Source organism: Apus apus, chromosome 3 (genome assembly GCF_020740795.1).
Source record: "Apus apus isolate bApuApu2 chromosome 3, bApuApu2.pri.cur, whole genome shotgun sequence".
NCBI classification, from domain to species: Eukaryota; Metazoa; Chordata; class Aves; order Apodiformes; family Apodidae; genus Apus; species Apus apus.
Window position 1 is genome coordinate 94780591 of NC_067284.1, and position 23831 is coordinate 94804421.

General features: G+C 34.7%; 1 protein-coding gene across 1 annotated transcript in view; it reads left to right on the forward strand.

Annotated features, from left to right (window-relative positions):
* ADGB (androglobin) overlaps nucleotides 1-23831 on the forward strand; it is a 107333-nt gene that overhangs the window by 40346 nt on the left and 43156 nt on the right. The window contains exons 11-19 of the mRNA XM_051615054.1: nucleotides 2329-2503; nucleotides 3130-3220; nucleotides 5910-6054; nucleotides 8014-8033; nucleotides 16912-16922; nucleotides 17424-17592; nucleotides 19443-19506; nucleotides 21432-21534; nucleotides 22511-22652. Coding sequence (XP_051471014.1) covers nucleotides 2329-2503; nucleotides 3130-3220; nucleotides 5910-6054; nucleotides 8014-8033; nucleotides 16912-16922; nucleotides 17424-17592; nucleotides 19443-19506; nucleotides 21432-21534; nucleotides 22511-22652 — 920 coding nt within the window. The remainder of the gene's footprint in view (nucleotides 1-2328; nucleotides 2504-3129; nucleotides 3221-5909; nucleotides 6055-8013; nucleotides 8034-16911; nucleotides 16923-17423; nucleotides 17593-19442; nucleotides 19507-21431; nucleotides 21535-22510; nucleotides 22653-23831) is intronic.

Genomic DNA, 23831 nt, shown 5'->3' on the forward strand with positions numbered 1-23831 from the left:
ATTTCAGTACTTCTGTATTCTGAATGTGCATTTTCCTGCCACAGCCTGCTCATTTTTAAAGTTCTACTCCACATTTCTCTGGATCCCAGGAGCTGAAGTCTCCTGGGAGAGACCAGATGTGGACTAGAAAATGCATCATGATGAGATACTTCTGAATGAAAAGACTAATTATTTTACGGGTTGCTTGAAAAACATGAATTTTACTTTTTGTTTAATACTACAGTTAGTGACTTCTCTGATACACATTTCCCGATATGTTTTTCTATAAGAAACAGCATGTTTATATCCATTTCTATCATTAGTGTTGTAACTGTCGAAAGCAGCTGGAGAATGCGTTGCACTTCATGCAGCTGGGGTGAAAGTAATACTGACATTTCTACTTAGTCAGTCACATTCTACTGAAAGCTATTCATAATGCCAGAGCAGGCTTTCTTGAGCTGATTATTAATTATATTTAATTTTTTGTACAATTAAGTCATGTTTATCATAATTAGAACATTAAAATGTAAGCTGCCTTCTCAGGAAACTGGTAGGCTTCATAGAATAAAGACATTTTCAGAAATGGTTTGCAGGTGTCATGCTTTACTGCTCTGAATTCTCACACTATTTTCATTTTAGAAATCATGCTGGGTATTCTATGTTGTTTTGAAGACTAGCTTGTTCTCTGCAATTTTATTTTAACTTAAGGTCTCTGACAGTACTGTCTCTTTGCTAATAATAGGTGATACTACTCATCCAAAAGCAAACTGGAAATGGTGACATAGGTTTATTTCTTTCCTGGCACCTAAGGCCTTGAGTATCAAACTTGGCTTCAGTCTTTTAATGCATAGAGTTTGCTGAAAAAGAGGCATGGCAGACCAAATAAGATGATGCAGATAAATCCAGGTCTAAACCAGTATTTTGGTAAAGACTGATAGAAAAATTGAAGTTGCCAGAAATTAAATGTAGAAGTGCAGTGGTTTTCATGTGAGTTAAAAAAAGCCTACTTTCAAGCTTGAGACATACTACACTAATAGAAGTAATTGAAGTTTGGAAGAGTGGATTTGGAAGAGTGGATTCACTGGGATAAGATTTGCTCCCTAACTTTGGAGGAAACCTGATAATTGACTGACTTTGTGCCAGAATTTCCTTCCATAATTTTTGCAGTATCCCTTTTAGCTTTGCTTTCTATTGCATCTGTCCCTGGCTTGATGTGGCTTGAATTTAATTGTCTCAGATTTACTCAAATAAAGTGAAAAAAATCAATAATCGAGTCACTCAAGTCTGTCTCCTACTCAGCAACTGACAAGTTCTCCTCTATGGCACCTAACCAGTCTTCAAAATCCTTTCAAACCCTGAATGTTTTAACTTGCATTTTTAAGTTACTCGAATGTGTGTGAACCAAGTCACCACTCCTGTAATACATCTTTATAAATTCAGAGATCAAAGGAGTCTAATACATTGCTTGTCTATCTTACTGCATTTAATGTGATCCTCTCCCTTCAAATAACTCTGACAACCACAGCTACATTCTGTTCTGCAGAGTTTATAGTTACAGAGCATCAGGAACATCTGAGAATGAGCAGGAGCAATCAGGGACTTGGTGATGAGCATGTTGAAAAAGGAAATTATAGGTGACTTCTTTAGCAAGTAAAAGAAGGTATATTTTTAAAATAAAAATGATGTACAAATCTTGTAACAGAACTTTCACTAGTGAAAATTATTAAGTACTGGACCATTATTATTTTAATGGGAAGAGCACCACTCAATGTCCAAATCTAAAATTGCTCTTAAGTCTGTTGCTAAGGGCTTTGGTATACAGGTCAACTGTAGTGCCTTTAACGTCTTTTCTAAATTAGCCAGCAGATAAAAAGCTTAACTTTAATGATGCATTGCTTCAAAGTGATACTGCATAATGGAGATTTCACAAATTATCTAAAAGACCAGTTGCTTTTAGAATTATGCTGCTTTATAAATTTAGCATGAAGCAAGAAAAAGTAATTTTATATATGTTTACTTAAAACAAAATGTTGTCACTGTTGTTTTCTTAGCTCTTCATTCTGTTTCACTTACACGTTTTCTGTAGCACTTGAAAGAATATGGTTATATAAATACGTTGAAAGAATCAACGAATCTATTATTAAAAAGTAAAGTATATCTGGAGACTTCTAATTTTTTTTTCTGCTGAATATCAAATTCTAATTAGAATTTTTCTAGATAGCCTTGCAAGATGACCTATTTTTTTTTCATTTGTTATCTAAGCCATTAGATGCTGTTCCTTTTTTGTGAGAGAGAAATTATGAGAAAGGAGATATGACCCCACTCAGCTTATCTTTCCATGTTTCCTAGGCTGATTCTTCAGCGACGCTGAGGCAATATGGGCTCTCCCACATATATAGCCATCCTGTCCTGATCACCAGAACCAGGTCCTGTCCTCTGGTAGCACCACCAGAACCGCCACCAGTTCCTCGTTGGAAGCTTTTCCGTCTGAAAAAGGAAACTGTTGTGACATCTGAACCCCAAGGTTTGTGTGCTCAAACCTAGAAAAACTATGTGTAATCACCTTTTAATTATTAAAACCTTTTCCAGGGCCATACTTACCATATTAGCTTAACTTCAGTGGAACATCCCTAGGGGTTACTTTTTCCTCGCTATTTTTTATAATTTTTTGCCAATTTTGTATTACTTCCCTTCAGCCCTATTATTTCTTAAATGGTTTGAGAAGTGTCTTAATTTATCTCTAAAAAAGCATGCTAATTGAGAAAATTAAGAGGGAGTGTTATCAAAGCAATGCAGAAGCTCTCTGATGTAGAGCCGTGAAAGCTTCTGAACATCTTACAAGCATTTAAAGTATGTTACTAGTCCTACTGCTACAACTCACAGTTTTAGAGGTAAACTTGTTCTAGAGTTTGTCTGTACTGCATAACAGAGTTGAATACATGACATGCAATAGCTTGAGTATGAAAGCATTACAGGCAAGTCAGCAAAACTGTTGTCATCCCTAGTTGTTGTCTTCCATTCAAGTTTATGTGATGATACTTGGAGAATTATTTAGGGGTGATGAATCCCCTGCAGTCATTATTTGTCAAAATTGCAGTATTCATTGTTTCTTACAAATATATATATATTTAACAAATTGCTTTTTTCCAGAGCCTGTGCTAGAAAAACCTGAAGAACACATTGAAATTGCTAGCTTATTTTTGAATTACAAATTGAATCTTATCAGAATACCCACAGATACGTAAGTATTCAATGTAGGTTCAGCATTAACATCCTATTGTTAGTCCACTTCACTGTGAAAGCACAACGGCGTATGTTTACCCATGTCACAGGGAAAAACTGCTCAGTAGTTTAAAGCACATTAGCATCCGACTACTCTATTGATTTATTGATGTCAGATAATTAATTAGCCATCAATGAACTGTACATTTAGGAACAATATAAAAAATATAACAGATAAACACCTGTGCTAGACCTACTTACAAAATGTCAATAAACACCTATAAACTTGTGAGCACTGTTCTGTAACTAATCCCAAGAGTTCCTATGCACACACTCAGAGACACACGCGCATGCAATTGTATGCACCCTCCTGGCACTGAGAGTCACAAGCACAGCTGCTCTTTTGGGAGTTCTACTTGCACATACCTTCTGCTGGAGATGCAGGTTTGGGAGCTCTAAGTTTTATATGCTGCTCTCTACCATCTGCTAATCTACATACTGGTGAGAAAGCCCACCAGGAGATGATGGACGTGTACACACCTAAAGGGTGGGTCCCTGCTTGTCACACCCTGTCCAGACTGTCCCCAAGGTGGATGCACACTGGTCAGGGCATTTGACAGTGAAGGGCAGGGAGCTCTGTCAGGCAAAAGCACTTTGCCAGTTTCTTTACTCAGCCGTAAAACATTCAATAGGTCATTTCCACCAGAAATAGGAATAAACTTTGATGTCTTTCATATTTTACTTCAAACTACTGGTCTTTTCAATTCTTGCACCTAACAAGGGAAGCCATTAACTGGCCAGTCACTAATTTAATGGGTGTCAAATATTTGGCATGGAACAATTAATTTAAGAGTTTATGAAAAAGTCAGGCTGCTCTCTGTTCATTACAGTTACAAGAAGCCTGAGAGTGCAGGGGAGGAAGCTTGTGCTCAAAACATAACTTTGCATAGATGTCTTGCATTAAAGACTATTTGGAAGTCCTGTAAGCTCATGAGGGACAAGGTCTTAGAGAAGAAGTTTCAGATTATGCATGACTACTAGACAGCATTCAATATTCAGCATAATACTTGCTCACTGACTGGAAAAGAAAGGGTATCAGGGTCTTGTTGTTTTGTATTATTTTTTTTGACCCACTGCATAACACAACTGTCAGGCTTCAGCTTATGATTTGAACATTTGGTAGACAACTACTAGAATTATTAATCTCCTCTTTTTTATTCTGACTGAACTCCTGACAGAGGAAACATTGAATTTATCACATACCAAGTGAGCACCAAAAAGCTGATGTTATTTTGCAGGATATTTCTATTATTGAGACTGAGTCCAACAACAATTTTTAAATCATTGGAGGTGTATATATACATATTTTTAAGGTGTGTACACCTTTTGTTAAGTGCAGCTCTAAGTAAATTGAATGAACTACATACTTGGAAGGTTCTGTATTTTGGTCATTATGATTGAATCGGTTGAGATTTAACGAGTTAGATTTTTTTTTTATTTTTTTGAATGGCAGCATTTGTACATGGAAGAAATTACCTTGTATCATTGTTTTGCTGATACAGTTGCATTTTATTGGTTAAAACCACATTAAATTACATATTATTTGTTTTCAAATAGTAGGAGTAGAAATACAAAAAAATGCTCTAAGCAGTAACCATTAACAGGTTATTAAGATAATATTTTGCACTGTTTTTTCATATTTAATAGATTGCTTTGTGGTCAATTTACCCCTTTTTGTCAAGGACAGTTTATTTAACATGCTAAATTTCCATGACAATCACCTAGTTTAATATATTGTGTGTTAATTAACAGGTAGTAACCAAAAATATAAAGTATTAGCATTTCATTAAAGTAACATAGCTGCCTAAATAATATAAGAGACTTTTAATATACAATTGGGACTGAAACTGTTTTAATCTCTTGGTTTTATTCCAATAAAATATTTTGAACATGCAAAGGCAAGATAATTGTTAATTTGCTACTCCTGAAGATCTTGATATTTTAGTATCTCAGTCCTTAAGAAGGGGGCTAGATAAAACAACGTGCTTACACTTTTCTCTCTTGTTTATTGTTGCAATAGCACAATTACAAATTTATGTCTAATTGGCATTTGTGCAACATTGTTTTGATGTGGATCTCCTACTTCACTTATAAGCAAGAAGTTATTTATATTTCCATCAGTTATTACTTCTGTCTTGACTGAACTCAGCAACAGAATTCTTTTTTAATACAACAAGAATAGGCCTTGCACAGGTTTCCTTGGTTATCATGTGTTTTAGCTGTCTGGTAGCTATGGAGACCCATTTTGAGGGAAAAGACAAAAACTATTCTGACACAAAACACTTTTTTATGCCCTACCTCCATTTAAGTAGCGTACATTATACATTCTTTTTCTGGTCTAGAGACCACAGAAAGATGTTCAGTTGTGGCATTACCATCTAGTTTTCCTCATCTGACTTGGGTTTTGCTTTTTTGAGGGTCAGGCAGGAGGGCAACGGTTCAGGTCTTTTGAGCATAGGTATGTGTGTAGTGCCAAGCCAGTAATTTTAAGGAATTATACAAATGTATATTTTGTGCTGCCCGTTTAAGCTGTCAAAATAAAGGAGGCACAAATTATTTTGATAAAAATGTTGCTACGAATGGTAGTTATGAAAACTGTAATTTGAAAGTAAATGTATGGATTACAGTGTTTGCCTTTTTTTATTTAGCCACTTTCCCCAGTCTACCATCAAAAAAGGATTTCAGTCCATATCTTGTCTCCCTTCTGTTACTGAAAGTGATGAAAATGTAAATGACAGTAATGGGGATATGAATCAAGCTAGGAGTAACTCAAATGCTGAAGATTATTCTCAGGTAATAGTTTTCTTATTCTTTTTTTTTTAACTTGACCTAATTTTATATTTTAAAGGAGAGTGAAAGACAAAACAGTAAAGAGTTAACATGGAAATACAGGTTTTTAAAGACTTCTTAGTAAGCCTTTTTTCCCCAGTATTTAAGTAATTTCTCTACCCTTTCCCCTTTATAGGTATATTGATGTGTACTGGATGGGAAGTCTTCTCTAATACTTTCTGTTTTAACCTTATTGTTTTTACAATTTATTCCTCAGATTCTAAAAGTCCTATTGCTAACACTAGAAGATATTTTGGGTTTGCTCTTTAAAATCAATTTGACAGTAGAATCTTAGGAAGACAGAGGTCTTTATAAATAAATGTTACTTCCTGGATCGATGTTATGATTACTATATTTCTGCTACTGTGAAGGATGTACCTAAACACGTGACTACTTGAAAAATGTAAACTTTATAAACACATGCCTTAAAATGTCATGCTCATTTGGTCCTTAATTGAAAGACTTGAGGCCAGAGCTAGAAAAAGAGTTAAGGCTTCAATTCTGCGTTTGTCTTTAATTTCAGAAGCTTTGCCTTCTGAGTGAGTCCTCAGCCATGAATTAGACTCTCAAGCTTCCTGAGCAGCACTTTGAGAGAGTCACATTCCTCCAGACAGGTTCATTAGATGCAGCAGGCTGAATATAGGTTGCCTAAGCTAGCCCAGGAAATGCTAGTTACTAGGTGGAAGTCTCCACTGTAATTTTGCAAGATAGATAAGGTGAATCTTACCCCAGTTCAATAAAACATTACTAGGTTGACTTTAGCCAGTTATAGCTACTGTGTGGTTTTTTTTCTTGTTTCTGTTTTTGTTTTTAAATTGGTATGCATGTGTGCTATCAAAGCCTGATTTTAGAGAAAACTTTTACCAAAATGATTCCTGTAATATTTAAATTTTATGTGTTGAGCAGAGGAAAAAATATACTTTCAAAGGGTTTCTGGACAATACACTATTTCATGCAAAATATTTAATCTTGAGAAATAATTCACAACATATAGTAACAGAGACTTAAATATTCAGATAAACACACAGACCTCCGCTGAGTTGTTTTATTCTATACTCATTGCAGCAAACGCTGCTCATAAGAGTTTCTGGTGGCATTTCTCTAGACAATACACAAATGTTTTCAATGAAGTTATACTCAAAATCTGGATCTAACTCAATACACCAATTAAACTTTGGAGGAGATGTAGTCTGAATTTGTAAATTTCTTTTCTGTCCCATAATAAACAATGAGTACTTCTTCTATATCTGTTACATTCAACATGATTGCAATATAGAAAATAATTTAAAAGAACTTATGAAATTTATTCAACCATAGTGGTGCATAAAGGAGAAACAGCAACAAAGTCCTTATCTGCACAATCCCATATTAAAAATGAATAAATTAATTTAAAATTTCTACTGTTCTGGGACAAACTAATAAGTATACTTGAAAGTAACATTTGTGATATTTCGTTGTTGTATAGTGACTGCCTGTAGGGTTCCAAAATGTGTTTGAAGACCAAAGGCATACTGTTAAGGATAGTAGTAGGTATTTTCAAATATAATGAAAACATAATTTAGTTTGGTAAATTTTGAAATAAAAGGGAAAAAATTTTATATGTAATTTTTGGAGATCCTGTTTATATGTTTCCTCTTCAGAGTGCAATGTAATACCATTATTGTATTTCAGATCTGACACTCAGTTGTTTTCATTATTGTATATATAATGTCTGTACAGAAAATGTACGTGTGGATATAGTTGCTGGAAATTAATTAGTTTAAAATAAGGTAATTCTATAGTAAAGGAGATTTCTTTACATTAGGATATATTTTTAGCTAGTCTGTATTTTTTGTAAATTTTATAAAGAATAGTTTATTTACTAATTGATGACCCTTTAAACATCTTCTTAGTAATTGCAACTTATGAAAATAATTACAAAAGCAGCAGAGTAAAAAGGAGCTGTAAGTAATATCTTACAGTCTGCAACTATTGGCTGCATGACTTCAGTCTCTCTAGCTGTACAAATGTAAGTTAAGTTAATTACAAATTAATAAACCTTTATGTGCTGGAGGCATAAAAGTAGTTTGAAACGTCACTTTGATTTTCTCCCCTAGTCCAAGAGTGTAAAAACCGTGTGACTGTAGAAAGCTGGTCTGTCACACTAGGATATCCAGTCACGGAGAGACAATACAAGAGAGAGAGACACTGATGAAACTAAACGGTTGGAAGAAGACATGAGCGAGACTTAGTCTGAGGGCAACCTGATACAGATATTAAATATAAGAAGTCATGAGCAGCTCATTGACTTATACTTGAACCTTAGTTTTGCATCAGTTTAAATCTCAGCTGATAAATGCTGTGCCTATTAACATCTGCAGAATGTGAGCAGGAATGCATTTTTACAGACTTCAAAAGTATATAATGTTTTTAACTTGCAGAAAAATCTTCTTTATTTCACATATTAAGTCTTTTAATCAACAAAATTCTGTGGATATCTCTGGAATATTCATTCTGGGAGAGCTTTCTTTCTGTAGATTTAAAGCTTGAAATAACAATATACATTTATACTTTTATTTTTTAAAAAATCAATTAATTATTAAAAAAGCAGACACCAAAAGAGAAACTTTGGTATCCCCAGCTCAATAAGTTATTGCTAATTTGTAGAATTTTCTACTGTAGTATACTGAGTGTGAATAACTTTGTTTTAAACTGTGTGATTGCTATTCAAGAGACCTCCTCTATAAAACCTTTGCTGTAGATTTGGTAAATCTCTGGGGTGCAGCAGTTTTATGATTTACACTGACTGAAATTCAGTCAGCTGCTGTGTCAGATCCTCAGTAAGTTTAAATTGGCATATTCTCTCTGATGTTAACTGTATGAAGTTACATCACTGAATATCTGATTCACTATTTCTAAAGTCAGTTGTCACAGAAACAGTCTAGTGATAAATGAAAGAGAAAATTTTAGTAGCTGGATATATTTTCTTTGAAGAATATTGGGTTGAAAAACATGGCATTATCCCTCATGTCCCCAGAGTACTTATGGCAAAGAACAAAAATGCTTTATTATTGATTTTTTAAAGTTTTCTTTCCCTCTGAATTTCCCATTCCCTCTGATTTTACAGTTCTGAAAGCTCTGGGAATTTGCATTAGGAAAAAAAATATTTTAAGATATCTGGTTTTCGCACTTAAATTGATCTTGAATCGCACTGTTACTAAGAAAACATTTTGTGGATATTTTTGAGTAGCAAGCCAAAAAAATAAGGCCCAGTTCTTTAATGAAGAGGCTCATTTTTATTATTTTTTAATAGGAAGGTAAGAAATTTGTATGTTTAAGATGCATTGAAATGCATGTGAAAATAAAGCCCTGGCTTGTTCCTTTTGGAAAAAAAAAATATTTGTAGAATAAGCTGAAGTAATTCCTGAACTAGAAGGCTTTCAGAATTTGATTTTTCATTTCATTTGTATTCCTTATCCCCCTTTGTGTTAAGTAAAAACTCAAAGCCCAGTGGATTGGTATTGAGTCAACTGGAGATACTGGAAGAAAATGAACAATTCTGTTTCCTTTACAGATGTTATAGTTCTGGAAATTACTTCAATCTACACCAAAAGAAAATTTCCTGATTATTTTATGAGGAAAAAAAGTACACATGACTTGTGAAGCGCATGAATTTGAAGAGGGACTTGAGCTCTCAATTAGGCACTTGTGTTACTGAGAATCTTTTTGATGGGCCTGCACATATCTGCTTGCTTATATGGATTGGGACAGCTCCAACATTAGAGACTGAATAAAAGAGAAGCCAATTCCTATACTTCAATCCATGCACAATTTTGCAGCTGCTTGTTCTTTTGTACCACTGCCATTTTTCAAAAGCCACCTCTGTTGCCTTCTCCCACATCACAGCTAAACTAGAACTGATATTGCAATTAGTGAAAACAGTGACTCAGGAGCAGGCACAAAAGGACTGCATCCAAGTATTTCTGTAGATGCAAAACCTTTTGTTGCTATAACTGTCCTGTAAACATCAAACCTAGGAATTTCATACAAGGTTGAATCTTCAGAAATATTTTTGTCTTTGTCATTTTGGAGGTAGATTTAAAATGGATTTTTAGTCTTAAGAATGATCGAGGCATTGGAAGAGGCTGCCCAGGGATGTGGTAGAGGCACCTTCCCTGAAAGTGTTCAAAAAAACAGTTGATGTGACGTTTTGGGAGGTGGTTTAATGGTTAGGGGTTGTGGGTGGATGGTTGGACTTGATGATCTTGAAGGTCTTTTCCAACCTTGATGATTCTATGATTCTACGATTCTGTGTATTTTAAGCTTTATTCCTTCATCTACAATTATATTCAGATAGCTTATTTTTTGGAAGAAGACTTTTTTTTTTTTTTTTTTTCAGAAAAAATTATGACTTAATAAAGCTGAAGTCAAGGAATATAAAAGATTAATTCTTTACCTCCCATCAGCAGGCGATGTCCAGACACTTCCTGGGAAGTCAGGCCTCAGTATGCATAGCAGTTGGTCCATAATACAAATGTAATAATGAATGCCCCACCTCCTCCTCCTTTCTTTTAGCTTTTTTTGATGAGCAGATGTCATATGGTATGGAATATCCCTTCAGTCAGCTTGGGTCAGCTGTTCTGGCTATGTCCACTCCCAAGATGGTGCCCAACCCCAGCCTACTGGTGAGGAGGAACTGTTGGAGAGACAGCCCTAATGGTGGGCAAGCACTGCTCAGCAGTAGCCAAATCAGCACCTTTCTGGCTACCAGTACAGAGCACAGCACTACAGGGTTGGTGTGGGGAAAATTAACTCATCTCAGCCAGACCCCATACAACAGGGTATGTTCTTCTTTACTGGAAATTCTATCTGAGCAATTTTTGAGGATTTTCTGTATCTCTCCAGGCCTTCCTGCTGCCAACTGTTGATACCAACATAGTAGCTCTATGGTAAGATGCCACATGTCCATACTGGAAGCATGGATCATGTGTACTGTCCATGAACAATTAGTTTGGCAGGAAGTGCTAGCTAAACTTGTGGTGCAAACATTTATCTCCAAGGCTTCTACAGTAGATCTGATACTTTGTATATTTTTGACATGCCCAGGATTTCTGAGAAGAAACTTGATAAATTGTACAGTTGCCATCGACATGCACCTGTTTGGTAAATCTTGTGACTCCTACAAGAAATTTGGTGATATTAGAATCTTGCAAGATATATACTCCCATGCAGAGATATGGCAGCTCTATGCACAGTTTAAAGGGGAGAGATAGTCCAGGTATTGCTAGAGATTTTTCTGATCCAAATGTTGAGTAGTGAATTTTCCAAAGTCACATGATAAGTGAAAAAAGCTTGATTTTTGTTTTCTACAGTTGTATGTACAGACATCTGAAAGCAGGAGCTGAAGTACATGGACTATTGCAAATTCCTATTGTGTCCTTTTCAGCTCATTTCCACTAGAAATTAATCTAAAAAGAGACACCTAAGACATAATATATTTCAGTTACCAAATTATTCAACAAACAACAATTTCAACAACATATTTTTCTCTTAGTTGTTATTTATACTAGATCTGTCCCCAGCTTTGACTCAAGAACATTCTTTTAAAAGCCCACAACGGATTTGGAGTAGAATTTAGGATTTGTAATGTGTAAAAAATGTGCCTTTCAGATTCTCTCAATTAAAAATTATAAGGATTAAGTGAATTGGTTCTTCCTATTTTGCAACAGAGATATATTGCAGGTAAGATGGCAGTGAGAAGGAAGGATGACAAGGCATGCATTTTTAATAGTATCAAAGATTTTAATCTCTCAAAGAAAAGGACTCTGTCTTTGCAAATTTAATGAGTGGACTTTCTGAAAGGCTGGATAACTTGATTTTGACTTAAAACTAAGTGAATATTGCATTTGTATTAGTTCAGCAGCTCTAGCTTGGAAATGGGATTAACCAGGATAGAGTTGTTAGCCAAAACATTCAAAAAGAGCAGGCTACTTTTTATTTGTGCAGCTGATAGAAAACAAAAGATGCTGTAGCTGTCAGACATGCTGTTGCCAATGACAGTTTTGTACACTTGCAGAGCAAGAAATGCCTTTTGAAAAAGGAACCCTCCATATACTTTCCAAGAATGGAAACTTAAAATAGAAAACAACATAACTGGTTCTGGAATAGAACTAATTAGTTCATAAAATAGAACTTATTTTATTGTCAAAGAACAGTAATATCAAATAACACTTTTTATTAGCAGAGAAGCAGGCATGGGGAACAGCTTTTATCCCAGACTCCAGATCACATGTACTTCTCTAGAAAGACATCAGCCTGTATATTAGTGATGTATATGTAGGTGTAACGGAGAATTTTATTGTTTCTTGTTGTTGTTTTTTTTAATATACATACTATTATAATAACTTCTAGTTTGTTTCTCCATCTCAAGAAGAACTTCTCCAAAACCAAGTATTTGCTTTAACAAGATAATGCAATAGTATAATCACCATTGTGAGGTTTTGGTTTTTTTCACTATATAGGAGACCTCCTTCTTTCGGCAGCAAAGTGAAGAGACCCTCAGTAAAGGTAAGTGTGTTTGAAGTTTACATTTGGACTTCTGCCATTCCATTATTGTTTGACCTCAATGTTAATCCTAATGTACAAATATCAACAGTATTATTTATGTGTGTTGGTTTTACAGGAGAAGATTTTGAAGAATGGATAATAACATGTGTAATTACATACAGCGGAGTCTTAAAATTGGTATTAAAAAATCCCTAACTTGCAAAAAATATTTTGAAAAAAAATAACACTTCTCATAAGTTACTTTTCAGTAAAATATACTGGAGTTGGTATACACAGCTCTTTTTCTAATCACTGTGAATTATACAATTTTATTTTTTTTTCTGAAAGAGAAGGCAACAAAATAGGACAACTTCCATTTTAATAACCTTTACTCTTTTCATGTGATTGAAATTAGTATTTCAAGTATATTCAGTCTAATTTTCAAAATGAATACTTCTTTGTTTAAGTGAATGTTTTAAGGATTTGGTCAGGAGTAATAAAAACTGCCTTTTAAAAAGTCATCAGATTTGCTTGGTGCAGTGTCAGCCTCTCCTAAAACTGACTGCCAAAAAACACCTTTCCTTTTTCCAGAGATCTGAAAGTTAATCTCAGAGCAGAAGAACATGTGAAACTTGTGAATGGGAGTCATGCTTTATTTGCACCATGACTCATACATTTTCTCATCTTGGTTTTGGTTTTCAACTCTTCAGTCCATGTAGAAGCCTATGCAATGTACCTTTGCTTTTTAGGTGTTTCTGAAGGTTGATTATATGGGGGAAAGGCACAGAATGCCATTTTTAAAAACTTTTTTTCTGTTTTTAATTGGTTCTCTGTGAAATATCTACAATCCTCTCATGCCGCAATTGAGAAACACAATAAATATCCTCTCAGTTGAAGCATGTGTACAACCTCCTAAATTCTACAGTAGTTAAACCAGAAATTTTACCCAAGATGTTTAGATATTTTCAGTTTTTAACATTATCTTCAGTCTGGAAAAAATGTACATCCTATTAACTGTCTCTGGTAATCCCAAAATAGGGTAATACAAGTTAAGGTTATAAAGAGAGGGGGAAAAAACACCCTATCCAAAAACCTGTGTAATACCAAAAGTATAATGACGTGTGAATACATTTATTATTTTTAAGTATATTGAAGCAAACGTAAGTCATACTTCTCCAAAACATACACTTACAAATAGTTTTAAACTAATTTGGAAAACATTTGTTCAGTACAATTTTGAGGCTACACTTTTAAGAACTGATGATGATTTCAAGTACTGTAGTGCATTAATGTCTTTTTTTATTAATTCCTATTTTTGTATTTTGTATACTTACTTTACTATCACCCCAGTAAAAAAAGAACCTACTGATTGATTCTGATGTTAGTGTATCTCAGTAGTTAGACTGCTGTATTTTCTCCTTTGTCAAAAGTCTACTCAAGAAATGCCCGTTAAAGAAAAGGTCCCATAGAACAACCAAGGAAAAGGATAAAGTAGGCTTGTTTCCATTCTCTGGCCTATATTAGTAATAATTCACACCACCACTGTTAAAAAATCCCTTGTAATCAGGTTCTCTTCACAATCTCCCGGCCATCTCTACCCATATGTTGTCATGCAAAATGCATGTATTCCAAATTTACATCAAAAATATTGCTAATCATTACAGGATTCAAAGACTGGAGCCCTGTGCTTCTGTTAGATGGTATAGGTGTGATGGCTTTTCTTTAAAGAATGAAATTTCTTTTAATGTCTTAATTAATTATTAACTAAACCCACCTTCAAAAAAATATTTTTAAAAGAAAACAAACATTGGGAGGGGAGCCTTGGTAATATATCTTACTTTAATGCTTGGCATTGTGCCATGTATTGTAGATTATGGGAATTACTGTTACTTCAGAACAATTCATTATGAGTCTTTCCGCATTTCCATGTTTTCTTTAAAACATTCACTGTTCTTCAAAATCCTGGGAGAAAATCTACATTTAAAGATATCTTAAGTACTATTTTGTGGATTTGGGGTTTTCTGTCTCTGTTATGAAAATTAGCTACAACCTTCATATTCATTGTGGTAAGTCCTTGTAATTTCTGCTGTAGACCGAAAATTCTGGTTTTGTACCTCTAGTCCAGTAAACCAGCCTTCCTGTCCCTTCTTACTGAAAACTGCAACAGAGGACTAATTTCAGTTTTCAACCATTTTGGACATTTACTTTACAAGATAGTATTTGCTTGTGCTTTTTCATTTCCTTGTCAATCAAAAGTTTTAAGTTGCTTGTTATTGTGTTCTGCTAAAGAGCTAGCTCACGACTATAAAAAGCCAGATACAAAGCATCCAGATATTGAATGAATGTTGGCACCCAAAACTGCAGTCAGTGTGATGAGGGGCTTGATTTCCATTTAAGCACCAGTAAAGCACCAGTGCTTGAAAAATTATGAGCACTTACCAAAAGCAATGACTGCATTTCTTGCTAAACTGTTTTAAAATATGTCTTCTCACTTGTTTAAGAATGTTACTCTCTCTAATAATTTCTGGGGTTTCATGTGGTATAGTATTTTCTTACCATAAAAATAGGGATTTTTGTGATAAACCCTGCCAATCCATGTTCATTTTCTACTCTTTCAACTTCCCTTTTTGAATGAATTATTTTAGTTTGTATGCTGCTGTGCTCTTAGTTATTGATCTGGTTTTATTTGTCTTCTATTTTTTGTTACAATGCATGTTTCTTTATTACTTCTGTATTTCAGTGTTTTCTCTTATTCATCAAGTTACTTCTTTTCTTTTGGGCTTGGTTGTACCATTAATCTTTGTTGCTTGAGTTCTAAGTAGCATAAAATTTTTGAACTCAAATAAGTTGTTCCCTTTTCTGAAGCTCTCTGCAATGTTTAACTTTATAATAACCTCATAATAAATCCCTGTCTATTGCATTAGTATTTTAATTTATTTGAGGGATTATTTATATGATACTTATGGAGAATTATTTGCTGCAATTATCTTCCATATGTCAGTTCTAAAATACCATTTTATACTGAACATCTCTTACGATTAGCTTCATTTTTTTATTATTTTATTCCACAAATTATATGTTTATTATCTCACTCAGTGTTTGCAATTTCTTATAGCTGAAAATGACACTTCTTGCATACAAGGTAAATGATAGTTAACAGTTTGATTTACTTTTTTCATATAATTGTATCTGGGAGCTCTGAACAGCACAGTCTTTGGACTGCATTGATGAGAAAGGATAAGATAGGCTTTTTTATTACACTCTCACAAGTTTCCTACCATTTCTTCAAAGAGAAGTGGAGGAACTTCAGACATTTTGATGACATGTTTTAGCCTTCCTTTAGTTGCACTGGAATTTCTGTCTTCCCTCTGACTCCAGTCTGCATACATAATCAACAGAAAAAGGGTTATGTATTGACTTTTAAATAGATGAAGCATATCCTACATGTGAAGGCTGCAAAGATCTCCTGACCCTGTTGACCCTGAAGGTTTATTGATAGTACTGTAGAACTCAGGTTCAAAATGAACAAAGAAGAGCAACACTGAGCAACAGGAAGATAACATAGGGCCTAGTTCTGCTTTGGGAACCCCTTAATTATTCTCTTTGTGATATGCACATTTGTAAGCCAGTCACTTTGGTTGTTTCACTGGAGACCTAAAACTTAATGTGCACATAAATCTAAGAAAAAGCCTAGATTTTGAAACTTCTAGGTAGTTTTTCCATAGTGTAAGCAAAAGGTCTTTGATGCATTTCTCTTGAAAGTTTCTTTCAATTCTTGAAAAATAGTTGCGAGTTACAAACTTACATCTTGTAAACTCATTAGTCATCCAGCACATCATTATGTGTCTTGCAGATCATGAACTATTACTACATACATTTAAATATAAATAATATATTTTTCTAATTAGCTTTCTCATTTGTTATAGCTTAGCTGTTTGGATATTACCTCATCTTTTTCCACAACAAACATTCTGAATTAATATCTCATCATGTTTGAGCTGTTCTGTTCTACTGTTCTCAGCTGTTGTGAGCTATTCTTTAAACTTCATTTTGGGTCCAATTAATCATCTTCAATAATTATTGATATAAATCGTGCATAGTAAAGGCAGAGAAGGTGACATCACAACACAACTTAAAAAGTTACTAAATGATTGCCAAATGTGGTTACAGGACATTTCTGTGTTGATATTTTGGTATGAATCTCACAGTAGTTCTGATTTTCCTACAAGAAAATTCATGTAATGTAGTTCAAATCTATTTCTGTTTACAAGTAGTTAGACTGATTTATGTGAGCAGCATCACAGGGGGTTACTATGTAAGTGCCAGAGGCAAGTCTTAATGTCCTCCACAATTCTGTTTTTTTAATCTTCTGTGGGTTATGGTTCTGGCTTCAGACAGTATCATGGCAGTTATAAAAATTTATCACACTGCCCCATCAGCTTTCACTGAAGAGATTTAGATAAGGGGTTGCATTTTTATTTTATATAGATGATCTTAGGTTTGCAGAACTCATATATAAGTTCACCCGACATGCTCATATTAAAGGTTCTAGTGCATGGTTCAATATGTGATAGTATATTGAGGCAAAATACTGAAGCAGTTACAGATGTTAGCAATTAATCTCTATAGAGAATTTTTTCAGTCACCTTTTGAGCTTTTTAGGTTAGTGTTTTAGCTTTTATTTTTAAACTCTAAGATTTATGAAAATTTCCCAATAAGTTTAGGAAAAAAATTCAATATAAGAATGATACTCCTTTAATATGCATATTGTCATTGTATTGACTCTATATGTCTTCTTGTCTCTGCAGAAGAATTACAAGAGAGTATCAATTTTAATGCCGAAGGAGTTTCAGAAACAGATGATGCTGGTATCAACAGCAAGACAGGGGATAAATCAAAGGAAGAGATCAAGTCAGAAAAAACTTCTGTTTCCAAGGAAACCTGGATTAGCTTTGAAGACTTCTGTGTTTGTTTCCAGTAAGGAACAGAGGGTTTGGCTTTATTCCATAAAATATACAGTGTAACAATATTAAAAAGGTGAAACTTGACTATATTAAAGTCTATCTTCTCAACAGATCTTCTTTGCATAAATATCCCGCTTTTCAGGGTGGTCCCAAAGTTACTCTTCAGACCAGACTTGCTGCTGTAGCTGTTGACAGTGGGTCTGTAGGTGCAGCCCCACACTGTGTTGGGTATGTCCTCCAGAGTACAGCAGAGAACACAATCACCAGCATGGTCATGGAGTGTGCAGCCACGAGGGTGCTAACATACTCAACCCATCAGCCTCTGGGCAGCCTGCATCTGACCAACACAACTCTAAGGCAAAAAATAAGTTGTTTAAATCTTCTGTTGCCATCAGTGTAGCTCAGCTTCATCAACTGGATGCTTTATTTCCCTTCCTTTTCAAAATAATTCCAAGGCATTTGCACCTCTGCAAACAAAAAAAAGCTAGTGTAGTATCTTTAGCTTCTGTTTTTCTGAAACCTAATACAATACAGATCTTTTAGAGAATCTGGCATGGCAGAGGGGAGTAATTTTATGAGAGAAAATTCACCCAATTTTTTTTATTTGAATTTGTAACCAATATTTATTTGTGAAACTTTTATTTTCATAAGTAAGTGTTTTATTGAGCAAATATTAAATTTTGCTCCCTCTCTGAGTGAGAATGTATAACTTATATACCAGCAACACTACTGGAACTTTAGTAATAAAAGATCATAGATGACTGCAGACCTTGTTAAGGTTTGGCTGACTAATTTTAGGAAACCCCTGGTCCAGGAAAATATGGCCTTCAGAAAAAAAGCATCATGAGGAAAGTAATTTCTTTTCCTTTCAAAGTCCTGCTCAGTGTGTCATAGAGAGATATAACCTTCTTCACTTGTTTAAAGAAGTTAACAAATGTTGCAGTACTGCTGACCTTTGGCAGACTAGTGTGACATTAATAAATGTATGCAGCATTTGTCAGTTTCTTATTCCTGTCTCTAAATGTGAGAGAATTTACTTATTTTCACAGTGAACTGATAAAGTAGCTGTTAACAAAAGATTGACCTTTGAAGAATTCATTGCTCAGAAGAAATTAGGCACCTAAGATTTTCATGTTACCAGTCAGTTCTGTGGAAAGTGTTTCCTTGTCTGACATGCCTACATCTCAAATACAGCAAAGCTAAGATGAATGTTCAGAGTTCATATCAACTTTGAGAAGTGAGGAATATTTTAGCCATCATAGGAATTGATACGTCAGCAATGGATCAGGATACCTGTAGAGTTTACAAGTAATCAAAAGTTTTATTTTATGTAAAAAATTGGATTTTGCATCTGATTCCATCCTCAATGAAAGCAAGTCATTTATATTGCCCTTAGTTAAATCAAGGTCAGAAACAACTGTCAGGAACTGAGCAGCTGTCTGAAGGTGTGCAAACACCAGAGAATTGAAAAGACACATTCATAGAATATAAAAAATAGTTCTTCCTAACAATGATACTTTACTAATAATTTTATTACAGTAATTTTCAGGTAGGCACAGAAGGTTTAGGGCAATATTAACTTATTACCATTTATAGTTCAACTTGGACAAATTAGGAGCCTGACCTCCAGTGGAAAAATGTAGTAGTGCAGCAAAAGTAGAAATAAATGTCAGCTGCTTTTTCTGAAAATAAATTGTATTCACCTTTTATGAAACTGAAAATGTTGAACCATCTTTGAGAAATAGCTGGGATTTGTGAAAGTAAAACTAGTATTTTATGCTGTGAAATAGTCACTTATTTGAAATAAATAATTTATACGAAAATTATTTTCCTACATGTATTTTTATTTTCTTTTCTCCCTAGGAACTTGTATGTTTTCCACAAGCCACATACATACACTTACAACTATCAGAAGACATATTTTAAGGTATATGTATGGGATTTTTTTGTGCTTTTAAAAAACCTTTGTCAAAATCTTACATAATTAGATTGTATCATCTAAAAGATTTTGGTATCTCACATAGAACTGCTATTACTCAAAAAATAATAATAATGCCTTAAAATTACTATAGTCAAATTACAAAGATAATGTTGGCTAGCAAATATCCAGAAGTATTTCACTGTATCTAAGACAAGAAAAAATGCTGTGTAATGCTCTTCAAAATAATATAAAAATTGAGTAGGTAAATAATGAGAGTTGGTAGTTGAGTATATATTACAGTGAATCAGACCTCCATCCTCTCTTTATTATGACTTAAATCTACCTTGTAAAATTCAGAGAATAAATTAAATTTAATGATGATTCACCTGCAGAATCTGCCCTTCAGTTCTTCTTCATCTTGACCTATCACCCACAACCCAAATCAGGGGTCTCTGTAGCATAGCCCTTCATTTTCCTTCTACATGCTAATTCCTTTAGTATCTTGCAATATTCTCTTGCAGGAATTGGAAATACCCTTTAGTTATACTTAAATTACAGTATTTCTTTAAACCTACCATTAGTTCATGTTAACAGAAGGTTATTCAACCTGTTTGAATACCCTGTTCCAGCTCTAGTTTTATACTGTAAATAAAGTGTAACTGTAGATGACTGAAATATAAACTCCAAGTATGAACTTTATGTAAAATCCTGTACTGAGAAGGTTAACTACAGGAATTATGCTTTATAATTGCAGTATTCCTGCAATTTCATACCTCCCTGTATTTGTAATCACATCACAAAAAAATTTCCCAGTCACTGCACAATATACTTTTGCTAGCCATAATCAGCATCAAGACTATGTAAGTCTGTGTGCTGTTTTGCTGAAAAAACTAACCTTCTGCTGTAAAACCATTCTATTTATTTTTATTTTTTTTTTACATTGATCAGATGAGGTATTTACACTATTAGGTAAATTCAGCATCAGACTTATGAAATAACCCTTTTATGTTATACTGTGAAGTTAATGGCACTGATATTCCAGGATGCAAAAAATATATGAATATGACTTTTGAGAATGTAGGAAGACGTATTAAAACAGTTCTGAAGCAAAGCAGCTCATTCATCTTCAGATTTTGAAGAATTTCTAGGAACAGCAGAATTTATTCTGTAGTTTCTAATATTGCCACACAATAATGAGGCAGAATCAGTCATGTGTTACAAATTAAAAGAGCACTTATTTATTTGAAGCTTACTGTAATTAATTAGAATCAGAAAGTTGCAACTCAAAAAAAAATTTTGGTCTTCCATTGAATATTGCTCAGCAAGCAGAACTACTAAATTGAGGTCCATGTGAAGAATACAAAAGAAGATTCATTCTCTTTCAATAAACTTTTCCATTTCCTTTTACTTCTTAACTGAACATTATGGTTTATATGTGCAATATCATCATTATCATCATAGAATAATCCTAGAGTGGTTTGAGTTAGAAGGGACCTTCAAGATCATCTAGTTCCAACATCCCTGCACGGGCAAGGACACCTCTCACTAGATCAGGTTGGTCAGGGCCCCATCCATCCTGGCCTTGAACACATCCAGGGATGGGGCTTCCACAACTTGCCTGGGCAATCTGTTCCAGTGTCTCACCACTAAAGAATTTCCTCCTAATGTCTAACCTAAATCTCCCCTCTTCCACTTTTGTTTAATTACCTCTTGTCTTCTCACTACAAACCCTTGTAAAAAGCCCCTCCACAACTTTCCTGTAGGCTCTGGGCTTAAGTGACATGTCTGCAATTTGGAAGAAGTAGTGACAGTTCGTTACTTACTTTCCATACCATATCTAGGGTCACAATATATAAAATCTTATTGATATTCTGTATAAGCCAAGGTATTCAATGAAAATGAGAGATGAGCACATCTGTTTTTCTATGCAGTCTACTGATGACCAAATCTTCTATTATTTATTGGTGGACAGTCTGAAACCCACTGAAATCCTGGTTAGCTTTTCTGCCTTAATACACTGGAATGGTATTGGAGGTAAGTCCAACACAGAAAAGTACAAATTAATGTTGTATTTTCCATGCATAAATATATCTGTTCTGTTGTGTTTGGCTGGGCTGTATTTTAGCATAGTTTGAAGTTTAGGATTAAATTTTCAAACAGATTCTAGGAAATACATGAATACTCAAGTAAACTTTCTTGTTACTTCCTATTGATGAATATTTTCCTGAAAGGATTCCTCCCTTAGCTGTTTATCACAATTTGCTGCAAGCTTTTCATCAGTGTATTTCTGGTATGGATTTCCTCATGTTTTCTACTGGGTTTTTTTTTTCTACAAATTCCACTCTTGAAAGCTACTTTATGCCTTAGCTGATCAAAAATGCAGTAAAATAGGCAATATGACTGGTTTATTTTTGAAGTGATTTTTAAACTCGTGCACTGTAAGCTCTTAAGTAGATTTATAGCTGGCATATTTCAAGATCCAACAGCTTGGATGGTTTAAATTAAAATAATTTGTATTTTATAGAAGTCATAGAGTGGCATTCAGAAAAGCTAATGCGTGTTATGACAATCAGGTTAAGTTAATCAGACATTTAAACATTCAAAACGGACATAACTATAGTGCATCTAAATAAGAGCAGATAGAACCAAAAAGAAAGATTAAAAAAAATTAAACTGACCATCCTGTTCAAATAATTTACAATATGTGTGTTGTACGGCTGTTTGCTTCCTTTGCATATGGACAGAGTGGGTTTTTTAGGGAGTTTTAGAACAGCCTTAAGCAATTTAGAAGATGTCTGATTTACACATCCTCCTAACACATCCATTTAACCATTATTTTCTAGTAAATAGGACAAATAAGCTATATTCTGTACCACCTATGCATTTCAGATGACTGTTTCTCTTCTCTGAATTGTCAAAGCCTAAATGAGGCAGATACAGATTCTGCTTAAGTGTATTTGTCTGAATTTTACTGTTATTCCTCCCCCCAAGTTTTACATTGTTATTCTAGGTACTAAACAGGAACGTTCTAGTATTTCAAAAGGTGTGCTGATGGTTGAACATTTTTCTTGGAAAAGTGTGACTCCTGGAGAACTTGTGTTAATGATGCATACATCTGCAACCAAAGCTACTGTGTTAAATCTTCCTATTGGGTATGTATGAGGCTTCATTTCTGTCTTAACACTTTAGTTGAAAGGCTTAGAATCCCAGAATCATAGAATCATTTAGTTGGAAAAGACCTTTAAGATCATCAAGTCCAACCATTAACCCAGCACTGCCAAGTCCACCACTAAACCATGTCCTTAAGCACCACATCTACATGTCTTTTAAATACCTCCAGGGATGGTGACTTAACCACTTCCCATGGCAGACTGTTCCAATCCTTAATAACCTTTTTGGTGAGGAATTTTTTTCCTACTGTCCAATCTATACTGCCCCTCGTGCAACTTGAGGCCATTTGCTCTCATCCTATCTTGTTACTAGGAAGAAGAGACCAACCCCCACCTCACTACCATCTCCTTTCAGGTAGTTGTAGAGGGCTATGAGGTCTCCCCTCAGCCTCCTTTTCTCCAGACCGAACAACCCCAGTTTCCTCAGCTGCTCCTCATAAGACCTGTGTTCTAAACCTTTTACCAGTTTCGTTGTCCTTCTCTGGACACACTCCAGCACCTCAATGTCCTTCTCATACTGAAGGACCGAGAACTGAACACAGTGTTCAAGGTGTGGCCTCGCCAGTGCTGAATACTGGGGGATGATCACTTCCCTGCTCCTGCTGGGTTGAGATTATGTTTTACTTTGCAAGGTAACTAGGAATTTATCTCCTAAAACATAAGATTTTGGAATATCAAACTGGTTGATAGCTAGGATTTGCTAAGATTTCAAAATTGCTTTGAATTAAAAATAATTGCCAAACCTTTATGAAGATTTTGAATTATTTAGTCTTATTTAAGAACATTTAGTAAGAAAAATCATACTGCTTTCCTAAAAAATAAACTAGAACACAAATTCCTACTTCAGCCTGGAGAAGATAAGGCTCTAGGGAGACCTCATAGTGGCCTTTCGGTATCTGAAGGTGCTACAGGAAAGCTGGGGAGGGACTTTTTAGAAGGGCTTGTAGTGAGAGGACAAGGGGGAATGGATTTAAACTGGAAGAGGGGAGATTTAGGTTATACATTAGGAAAAAATACTTTAGTGTGAGGCACTGGAACAGGTTGCCCAGGGAAGTTGTGGAATCTCTATTCCTGGATGTGTTCAAGGGCAGGTTGGATGGGGCTCTAAGCAACCTTGTCTTGTGGGAGGTGTCCCTGCCTAAGAAGGAGAGTTGGAACTAG